At 40.2% G+C, this 11,198-nt stretch overlaps 1 protein-coding gene across 1 annotated transcript; it reads left to right on the plus strand.

Moving 5' to 3' along the window:
- The first annotated feature begins 1,336 nt into the window (after positions 1 to 1,336).
- Positions 1,337 to 2,759, plus strand: LOC109974936 (zinc finger protein 239-like). Its single transcript, XM_020625407.1, has 2 exons — positions 1,337 to 2,508; positions 2,642 to 2,759. Exons 1-2 carry the CDS (start codon positions 1,401 to 1,403, stop codon positions 2,662 to 2,664), a joined length of 1,131 nt encoding a protein of 376 aa, XP_020481063.1. The 5' UTR covers positions 1,337 to 1,400; the 3' UTR covers positions 2,665 to 2,759.
- The last annotated feature ends 8,439 nt before the right edge of the window (positions 2,760 to 11,198 follow it).

Here is an 11,198-nt window from a genome sequence, read left to right on the forward strand (position 1 = left end):
GAACAATTTATTACCTGGTGGAATTCAAAAACTATTTAATGAAAGGGAAGGGGGATACAATTTAAGGGGTCAGTTAAATTTAAAAATTCATGCTACATGTACAACTAAAAGAAGATTTTGTATTTCCATAAGTGGGGTAAAACTATGGAATAATTTAAGTGCGGACATAAAAAAATAGTAATAGAATTGATGAGTTTAAACATAAATACAAAGGTATGTGTCAATCAAGATATATGCAAGATCAGGCTTAATGATTAATTAGATGGAACATTGTGGGTGTGGTGTATGAATGTTAACACTCTGTAATAATTCTTTAAATATATTGCTTGTGTGGTGTAGAACATAACTATTTAAGAATGTAATTATGTAAGAATGTTAACACTCTGTTATAATTCTTTAGTATATTACTTGTGTGGTGTAGAAGAGAATTATTTATGTAGAGATACTGTTTGCAAACCAGTGATGGTAAGATGATGTCAGGGGGTAGGACTGGATAAGTCTTCCTACTCCATTCAAGCATGTACTAGGTATAAGCAAATTGATATTGGATTAGCATTTGTTGGATATGTGTAAAATTATGTGTCTTGACATATCAACTGTCTTTACATGCTTGAAAGAATAAATAAATAAAGCTCGGAAATTGACATAACAGCCTAAGAAAAGCTGCGGATAAAAGAGTGAGGCTGAAGGGTGTAGGAGAAGAATTAAGGATGGTGCGGCAGCCTTGAGTGAGCTTAAAGCCGGCCGGGCTCTGACTAACAGGACCCCTGACTGTACCTCGTGACCTTCAATGACTAACTGGCGCTCTGACAATCTTCTTATTTAATACTTTATCTATCCCATTGCAGGAGGAGTGATTCTGTTCCCTGTTTCCTAACTACCAGATTACCTATTTAACTACTACTCTGTTCAGAATAATTGTAATAATAAATGATTACTTAATTTGGGATGATTTGTCTGAATTAATTTAGCCGGTATCACATTCTAGCCACGACAGTACCTAATAAAGTGGCAGATGAATGTATGTTGCTGGCAAGTTATAAGCAAGTTTAATAAAAGTCATTTGCTTATCAGTTATCGTTCAAGACCTTTGAATGTTAAGTTTGAGATCCCCATTTATTTGACTTTTAATGCAGACTGGAAATTTCAACTCAAAACCTGGTGGATAAGAAATGTTAGTTTGTTTGTTTTTTCTCTCATCACATCAGTGACCTGTTCCTTCCTTTGTCCCTCCAGAGCTGCCACAGCAACATGTCTGTAAGGAGGAGGTGGTTCTGGCTGACCAGCAGCTCTGGAACCAGGAGAGGAACTCCAGTCTGGACCAAGAGGACCCAGAACCTCCACAGATTAAAGAGGAACAGGAGGAACTCTGCAGCAGTGAGGAGGAAGAGCAGCTTGGAATGAAGCAGGAGACCGATCCCTTTATGTTGACTCCTACTTATGAGAAAAAGGACCACAGTGAAGCAGAACCAACCAGTGACCAGCACCTCCTCTGTCACAGGTCTGCTATAGCTGGGAGCCAGGATCAGGAAGGAAGCCAGCATGGAGACTCGGGATCATCCTGTAATGCAGAGCCAAAGCCAAAGAGGAGACGTCACAAAGACACAAGTCACGGTAGCAGTGTGGACAACTCTCCCCTGTCAGAGACTGATTCTGATCCTTCCACAGACAGAAAGTCTTTAAAGTGTGGCACTTGTGGCAAAACTTTTAGGTACAAGACCAATTTCAATAGACATCTTAGAAGCCATACAGCAGAGAATCAGTATTGTTGTGAAATGTGTAAGAAAATTTTCAAATATAACTGTGAACTTTTGGTCCACATGAGAACCCACACAGGTGAGAGGCCGTATGTTTGCAAGACATGTGGGAAAGGATTCATACAGTCATCACATTTGAATGTTCATTTACGAATCCACACAGGCGAGAAGCCGTATTCTTGTAAAACATGTGGGAATTCTTATAGGCAACGGCAGCACTTGTTGAACCACATGAGATCCCACACAGGGGAGAATCTGTATGTTTGCAAGACGTGTGGGAAAGGATTCGTGGAGTCATCAGTTTTGAAGGTTCATTTAAGAACCCACACAGGAGAGAAGCCGTATTGTTGTGAAACATGTGGGAAGAATTTCACAAGCAGCAGTTGGTTATCGGTCCACATGAGGACCCACACAGCAGAGAAGCCATATTCTTGTAAAACATGTGGGAACTCTTACAAGGAACGGCAGAAGTTGTTGATCCATATGAGATCCCACACAGGAGAGAGACCCCATGTTTGCAAAACATGTGGGAAAGGATTTATGCAATCATCAGCTTTGAAGGTTCATTTAAGAACCCACACAGGTGAGAGGCCATATTTTTGTAAAATATGTGGGAACTCTTATAGGCAACGCCAGCGGTTGTTGATCCACATGAGAACCCACACAGGTGAGAGGCCATATGTTTGCAACATGTGTGGGAAAGGATTCATGCAATCATCAGTTTTGAAGGTTCATTTAAGAACCCACACAGGTGAGAAGCCGTATTCTTGTAAAACATGTACAAAGAGTTTCTCAACCAGCAGTGGCCTTTTGATCCACCTCAGAACCCACACAGGTGAGAGGCCGTTTTCTTGTAAAACATGTGGGAACTGTTTCACACACAGGGGTCACTTGTTGGTCCACATGAGAATCCACACAGGGGAGAGGCCATATGTTTGCAGGACTTGTGGGAAAGGATTCATGCGGTCATCAGATTTGAAGATTCATTTAAGAACCCACACAGGGGAGAAGCCGTATTCTTGTAAAACGTGAGAAAACCTTCACATATGTTATATATTAGTAATTATTAGACAATGTGTTGAATCAAATGTGTTAGTAATGCAGTTTAGTAATATTTTAAATCTGCCCTAGTCAGTTTTGTTTCAAGGTTAGAAGACAAGAGTGTTGATTCTGAAAAGTGAACCATGGCACCAATTGTTATCTTGTTGGAATATTATGTCTGAATGAATGCTTAGCTACGCACCATGTGACAACATATACACACATTGTGCTTCTTCATTTTGTTATGACTAGGTAAAGCGCAGTGGCTCCATGCAGCTGGAGCACTAGATAAGAGATGAAGTCTGCAGACTCACTTCATCTGTGTAAGGGGTTAGCCCAAAACTTAAATAAATGTATTAGGCTCTGTGTTTCCGGGTCTCCTTGTTTCCAGCAGCCTGCATGGGGATGCCTGGAAGGGGGAGCCACCCAGGTTGTGTTTTATAATTTTTTACTTGCAGTTTAAAATAGATCTGCATTAAAGGAAGAAAGACAGATTCCTTTGTTATTCAGAACTGTCCAATAAAAGAACTGGGTTATTACACATAATAGTTTCTTTTCGGTCCCTATGAGAACTGTTAGAAATTGATAATTCAGGCAGATAATTATAGACATTAATGTGCTTTAATGTGTTGTTAATGCAGTTAGTAATATTTGAAGTCTGCTCTAGTGTGCTTTGCTTCAAGGTTAGAAGATAAGGTTAAATCTGAAAAGTGTATCTTGATGTCAATTGTTTTCTTGTATTAATCTGGTGTTAGATTCATGTCTGAATGATTGGTTTAGTTACACACCACGTAACAACATACTGTACACACACGGAGTTCTTCATTTGTTCTGATTAATGCTTGACACATGTGGAGCATAAGAGAAGGAGACGCCGGACTGTCTCCAACTCATGATGATTCTATATCTGTTTGCGTATAGGGGTTAGCCCAAGAAATTGTATAAATGTATTGGGCTCTGTGTTCCAGGTAGTCTTTCTCTTCTCCAGCAGCTGGTCTGACGGAGGGAGCCACCCGGTTAGTGTTCTGTAATCTTTGTGTGTATGTGTGTGTATGTATGTATGTGTATATATATTTTTGTTTTTAAATAACACCAGCACTAAAATCCCGAAAGACGGACCCCTTCCTTACTCGGATCTGTCCAATAAAAGAACTGGGGTATTACAACTTGGGGCCGTGACCTTCGGAATTGGCTGAATTCTGAGCTGGATTTCACATCGGAAGTGAACGGACTGCACAGATCAACACTTGCCAGCAATAATAAAAGGTGAGCAGGAGACTAGGGCTGCACGATTTGTGAAAATTTTCATATTGCGATTATTAAGGTCAATATTGCGATATGCAATTGTGATTATAATAATTGGTATTGAGCCAAATTGATGGGTTTTTAAGGAAAAAGCACACACAGATTAGTAATAATGCTGCAATGTGTATTTGTAAAAATAGAAATGGTTCAAAATAAATCTTTTTTACAAAGTGAAATAACACTTGTGTAACCTCCGGTATATTACATCTTGTGCCTTGGGAAAAAAAAATGTATATAAAATTGTGCTTCAAACTCAAACCACTAAATCTTTTTTTAATGACCAACTGGTCCAAATCCTCCCTCTAAACAGTTAAACTGATCACATTAGAGGTTCTTTGCCAAAAAGACAAGCATGTCCACCTTCTCTGGTTTCAGACAGGATTGATGACTCGACACAACATTACCACTAGGGCTAAAAGCTCTCTCTGATGCAGAGCTTGTTGCTTGTATGCCCAGATATTTCTGTGCTAGTTTGCATAGCCTAGGGAAGTTTACTTTGTGGACTTTCCACTATTTCAGTGGATCTTCTTCATGGTCTACACATGGCATGTAAATGTAAGCATTGAGTTCAGCAGCCACTGCTTTTCTAAACTGCCACCATGGGATCAAATGCAGATGACAATGATACTCTTGGTGCTGTGCATGTTGTTTCTTTGAAGAAACTGTAATTGTGCGTTGTTTTGTTCAGGGAACTACTGGTGCCTTGTTTTCTTCAGCTGTCTCTTTAGTGATCTGAGTTTTCATCGTCATGCATTCATCATATTTTTCTCTGTGCTGTTTCAGGTGCTGATATAGATTTGTCATATTGCCATGTGACGTAGCAACTTTAATTTTGCAAATCTTGCACAGTACATCTCTGCTCAGTGTCAGTAATCTCAAATCCAAAATATCGCCATGGGAGGTTTTTTTTTTTTTTTTGGCTACCAGATCAGTCTCGTTCTGGTCTATCCGCGCTGTGCACACAAGTGAACACGCACGCGTACCACACGTGCACTGCCTATATTTTTTTTAAATCTTTTTGTTTTGTTTTTTTAGCGGCACAGAAAATCGGCAAACTGTTCTCAAAGTATTGTAGTGATCCTGCAGTTACAATGTTTGCATGTTAAATTGTTACGGTTCATTTGTTGGTGTGAAGTGTTAAGGGTTAAGGCAGGTGCCCATTAGAAAGTGAGAATGGGGCGGAGCCGGTTGAGAGTGCGGAAGGCTGAGGTGTGTGTGTGTGTGTGTGTGTGTGTGTGTGTGTGGTGTGGGATGAGTTGGAAGAGAGATGGAGCCACGGAGAGAGCGTTAGCGTGTTGCTATTTTTTGTTCTGTTATTGTTTTGGCGTGGTTACGGCTGACAGTAACCGTGTTTTGGGTTTGTTAATAAAGCGAACATTTGCGACACCCACGGCTGACTGTCTTTGTGTCCAGTGGGACGCTACAGTATGTGTTCTCAAGTCCACACACTTGTTTAATATAATCGCAACATTTTCCCGTCATATAATCGCAGAGACTGACATCGTGATTGCAATTAGATTAATCATGCAGCACTACAGGAGACCTTTGTACATAATTCCTGCATATTGGACTTTGCAAAATTTTGTTGCTCTGTATGGACTGTAAATTCCTGACTTAAAAATTGAACAATTACAGTAAAGGTAAGATAACACTTTTATATTGAAATGTGCTGATGCTGTTTTTTTGCCACATGAAAAAGTTTTGAAGCACATAGTCTCATTTGAGGGGATAGAACAATACGTGCCCTAGTTACAGAGATTGATGACTATCAGAGACGTAAAATTCACATTAATAAGTGGATAACCACAAATTTTGATGGTTGTCTCCAAAACTATTAGGATTTTTGCCCCGATGGGAAGACTGGCTTATTGAAAGCGGAAGTGGAAGGAGGAGCCTTCTCTGAGCATTTCGGAACGTCTAAGTATTTATAAGACGATCACTGCTAACTGTTAAATGATTGAGGGCACAGGGAAATATTTTTTATTTGTAATATTTGTGTGGGTGGTTTGCTGCACGAAGGCTGTTGAACACTGTCGTGTATCCCATAGCAACAAGTGCTACTGGGAGAATATGATGTGAAACAGTGTGCCTCGGGCAGAGCTGTCTTTGGTTCCAGGGGCTGGGCATAGCCTATGGGAAAACTGTATTTAGGGTGATGGCGTATTCAGTGGAATTAAAACAGAACTGTTGATTGGGAGAACCCCCAGCGATCGGGCGCACCAAAATAGCTGGTGTAGAAGGTTCCTGGCCGGATCAATAATTCTGGGCAGAGGCCATTTCAGTTGAAACGCCAGTCACGTGTACATAATTTTCAATAGAATTTAATTTTCAGTTGAAGGAAATGCAAGACAAAGTTAATCAAAGTACAGCTACAGCTAACCAAATGCCTGTGCAGAATGCTGTACAGCCATATGCACAGCAGCAATTCTTTGTTCAACAGCCGACCGCACCACCTTATCAGTGGGACTTTGCTCCCAGGTACTGTGGACCTCAATACCATGGCAGACCACGAGGAAGGGGTCAAGGACCTTGGACTCTCAGAAGAGGTCCGCCAAGAGATGACGGGTGCCGGATCCCCCCCCCAGAGAACAGTGCAACAAAGCATCATGAGGATCCCATGAACATGTTTACAATTCAATCCTGAAGCAAACCAGAAGAAACAACAAACATTATGAAAAGAAAAAAAAAAAAAACCCAATGCTGCATTCCTAATACCCCACCCGTATAATGGCTAGTGACATGATTCACCAAGAGCAGTATACATGCACGAACATTACTCTGGAGGAGTAGGGAAATCCAGGTTCCCCACATATTCATAGAAGGGGTCCCACATTCTACAAAATGTGCCCAAAGAGCCTCTCAGCATATACCGTATCTTTTCCAGTCTAGCAGAGTAGAGAAATTCTTTAATCCACTGTACGTATGATGGTGGTAATTTAGATTTCCACTGTAAAAGAATTAAGCGCCTAGCTAACAGACAAACAAAGGCTGCAAATGACTCCTGCATGGGGGATAACAGTGATGTTGGCGGGGATACCCCAGACAAAGCCATACAGGCAGTAGGTATAATCTGTTGACCAGTAACCTTAGACAACATTCCAAAGATGTCTCCCCAGTAAGACTTTAAGACAGGACACAGCCACAGCATGTGGGCATGCATTGCCGAGGCCTGATTACATCGATCGCAAACCGGGTCTATATCCTTAAACATTTTTGACAGCCTTACCTTTGTAAGGTGAGTACAATGGACTGTTTTACACTGTGTTAATCCATATTTGGCACAAATAGATGATCCGTGTATCCTTCAAAGCACTTTTTCCCACACCTCGTCAGCGATCTCTTCACCCAAGTCTTCCTCCCAAAGTATTCTAAGGGGATTTATGGGAGTCATTCGCATAGAGTGGATTTGGGCATAAATATATGAGATCATACCTCCCAAAGCTGGTACTGGTTTAAGTAGTGCATCTAGTGGTGTTTTAGGGGGTGTGGTAGGAAACCTATTTCTAACAAAGCTACGAACTTGCAAGTATCTGAAAAAATGTCGCCTAGGGAGAGAGAACCTTTCAGACAACTGCTCAAAAGATGTAAAACTGTTGTCTATGTATAAATCCTTAAATGATCGGATGCCTAAACTGGACCAGAGAGTGAATGCCCCATCCACTAGTGATGGACTGAAGATGTGATTTGCAGTTATAGGGGCATATAATGAATATGTTTGGAGGCCAAAAAACATCTAAATTGTTTCAAAACCCTTAATGATGTTTTGACAACAATATTCTTTATATACTTTGTAGAGGCACACTTAATAGGAGAGTGAACCAAAGCAGACAAAGATACCGGCCAGCAAGTATTGGCCTACATTGCAAGCCAAATCAGAGAGGGAGAATGTAAATCAGGGTGCAACCAGAACTGCATTATCTTGAAATTCGCTGCCCAATAATAGAACCTAAAGTTTTTAGCTGCAACCGGTTCTTTTATTTGAAGGCACCAAGAAGTAACACTCAGGAAACAGGAATCAGCTTTACATAGATTTATTTTCTTCTGGTTAAATGCAGAGTTATTACAGCCTAGATAATCAAAAATCATTTACATTTATCTTCTCGGGCTGGGACTGCCCTGTACATGGGTGGAACGTTTCACGTAAATATTCTAGAATGTTCATATAGGCAGTGTGTGTGTGTGTGTGTGTGTTGTTATCTTCAGGCGTTTCTCTATTTTCAGGCGTTTCTAACTGAAAGTGGACATGCAGTTAGCTGTGTCACTTTCCCTGATTCTGTTGTAAAAAACCCCTTACTCATGCTTCAGACATGAGTGACCAGTTCAAGCCCGTCAGACTTCACGCCTGTTAAGTAGCATAAATTAACAGTATCTTATCTATCGTTTCCAGAACGACACTTATCTATGCAATCTATTCTTGCACAATTTTCCAAGAAAATGAAAAATACTACAAGTTGACTCAAAGCTGAATATTATAACTTTAATGCATGCATGAGAGCCAGGTTAATACTGATACATGGTGCTGCTAATGAAACACAAACAGTCATACTAAACTCTATCATTATAAAAGCAAAATAATACTAACAGTAAATAAAACAACTATAACTCCTGAAATCCAATCCTAACAAAGTTAGGGAGAGCCATTCCTCTAAGAGCCTTAGGCCTCTGCAGTAGATGTCTACTCATCCGTGGGGATTTTTCGTTCCAAATAAAGTCAGAAATAATGCTATCGAGTTTTGAGAAAAAATGCAGAGGTAAAAAAAAAAAACAGGAATACTTTGAAACAAGTACAGAAATTTAGGAAGTGTATTCATTTTTACACTATTAATATGAGCAGCCGTAGACGGATTGAGCAATGACCAACAATCAAAATATTCCTTTGTACAGTTCAAAAGATGGGTAAAGTTTGCCTTGTAGAGATCTCTAAACTTAGGAGTCACCTGAATACCTAAATATGAAAAGCTATGCCTGACTAAAAGGCAAAGATTATAGAGGGTACTACTTCACTGCTTTATTCAAAGGAAGGAGTTCACTTTTACTTAAGTTTAATTTGTACCCAGATATAGCTCCAAAAGTGTCAAAAATGGAAAGAGCTGTTGGAATAGAAATTGCAAAGTTGGAAATGTAAAGAAGAAGGTCATCTGTGTATAAGGATACTTTTTGCTCCTGCACCCCACATGTAATACCAGTAATATGCTTATTACTACGAAGTGTGATCAACAAAGGCTCAATAGCTATAGCAAATAGAAGGGGGGTCAAAGGACAGCCCTGGCAAGTAGAGCAATGAAGGGGAAAATATGCTGACTGATTACAATTTGTTTGGACCGATGCTAGGGGGGATGAGTACAAAAGCTTCACCCATGAAATAAAATTATCTCAACAGCCAAATTTCTCTAAGGTTTAAAATAAATATTGCCACTCTACCTGATCAAATGCCTTCTCTGCATCTACAGACAGCACACCTTGTGGTGAACAAGTAGTGGGGAGGTGATAAATCGTGTTAAAGAGACGTCTCAGATAAAAAAAAAAGTGCCTGTTTTTTATGAAACCTGTTTGTTCAGGGGAGATAATAACAGGTAGTACAGTTTCTAAACGTTTTGCAAGAGTTTTAGATAGTTACTTCAGGTCAGCATTCAACAAACTAATTGGCCGATAGGAGGAGCAGTTCAAGGGGTCCATGCCCTTTTTTAAAATAAGAGAAACAGAGGCCTGATTAAGCGTGAGAGGTAGCCTATGAGCTGTAAAAGACTCATTAAATACATCAATCAAAATTGGAGCCAGTTTATGCAGGAACCTTTTATAAAATTCTATGGAAAGGAAAATTCTATCAGGGCCCGGGCATTTGCCACCTTGCATAAAAGTGTTAGCATTAGAAAGCTATAAGGCAGTTATTGGTTTTTCCAAATCCTCAACCAAATCAGGTGGCACTAATGGAATTTTAAGTCAAGAAAAAAAATTCTTTCAAAGTCTTGTATGTCTGAAACTGTTTCAGACATGTACAGTGATTCAAAATAGCTCTTAAACTGGTTATTAATTTTATCTGGGTCTATTGTACTTCCTGCGGGTGTGCTGATTTTAGGAATTTGGTGGGAAGAGGAGATCTGTCTCAATTTGTGAGCTAGTAACTTCCCAGGCTTATCGCCGTGTTCATAATGTGTACTTCCAGTTTTCAGGAGCAGGTTGACTGCGTCATCCACCGTAAGGGTGTTATACTCTGACTGCACAGCAATACGCTCTTTGTATAGGTCTGGATTCGGTGAGGTGGCATAAAGGCTATCCAGCTGAGAGACGCGCCGAGTTAGGTCAGAAATTCTTTTGTTTTTCTCTTTATTCATATGGCAAGTATACGATATTATCTGACCTCTTAAAAAAGCTTTCAAGGTGTCCTTCGAAAGTGCTCCAAGGTAGCTCTTAGGAGAACCGAGCTACCGGAGAGGAATGTGACTCATAGCTATTTGACGAGTCCCAGGGACTTAATCCAAACAAACAAGTTGTGTGTAATCTCCACGCTAACACAAAAGATATATAAACTATTAAATCTAGAGGAAGACGCTGTATTGTTGTTGTGATCGCAATAAGCAAAATAACCAAATCTGCAGCTCTGTATAGAAAAAATGAAAAAAAAAAGGGAAGTAATGTTACCATACATATATAAAGTCCGTGTAGATACACCTACATAAAAATACAAGTGTACGACCTGTGGTAGTGGGAACAGGCAGGACTCAATAAAGATGTCTGGAGACCAGGAGTAGCTTCGAAGAATTCTTTATTTCATGCAGCATGGAGAGAAGTCATACACAGCTTTGCAGTCGCGCAGAGTTCTCTGCGTGACTGGTAAAGGGGCAGTCCCTTTATACCAAAGTGATACAATACACATCATCTATAAAACTCATACCGTTGTCTCACATCTAACAACTCGCATATCGTCTCCAGCTGCCTTTGATGTCTGCATCTCTCCGCGACCAGACAGCCAATTCACATTTTAACAAAGACAAGTTGGCTTGTTTTGCACTCACACACAGACCCACTTAACATATTACAAGTTCTGCTTTATCTTGGGATGTCCTGCAGAGACCGGGGGCCCAACATCCTGAGATG

This window comes from Monopterus albus, unplaced genomic scaffold (assembly GCF_001952655.1).
Source record: "Monopterus albus unplaced genomic scaffold, M_albus_1.0 scaffold354.1, whole genome shotgun sequence".
NCBI lineage: Eukaryota > Metazoa > Chordata > Actinopteri > Synbranchiformes > Synbranchidae > Monopterus > Monopterus albus.

Bases quoted from the DNA above. Each gene is read 5' to 3' on its own strand.
- LOC109974936 (XM_020625407.1), top strand. From the start codon at position 1,401: ATGAAGCAGGAGACCGATCCCTTTATGTTGACTCCTACTTATGAGAAA. The intron at 2,509-2,641 runs GTGAGAAGCCGT...TTTCACACACAG, and splicing joins TCATTTAAGAACCCACACAG to GGGTCACTTGTTGGTCCACA.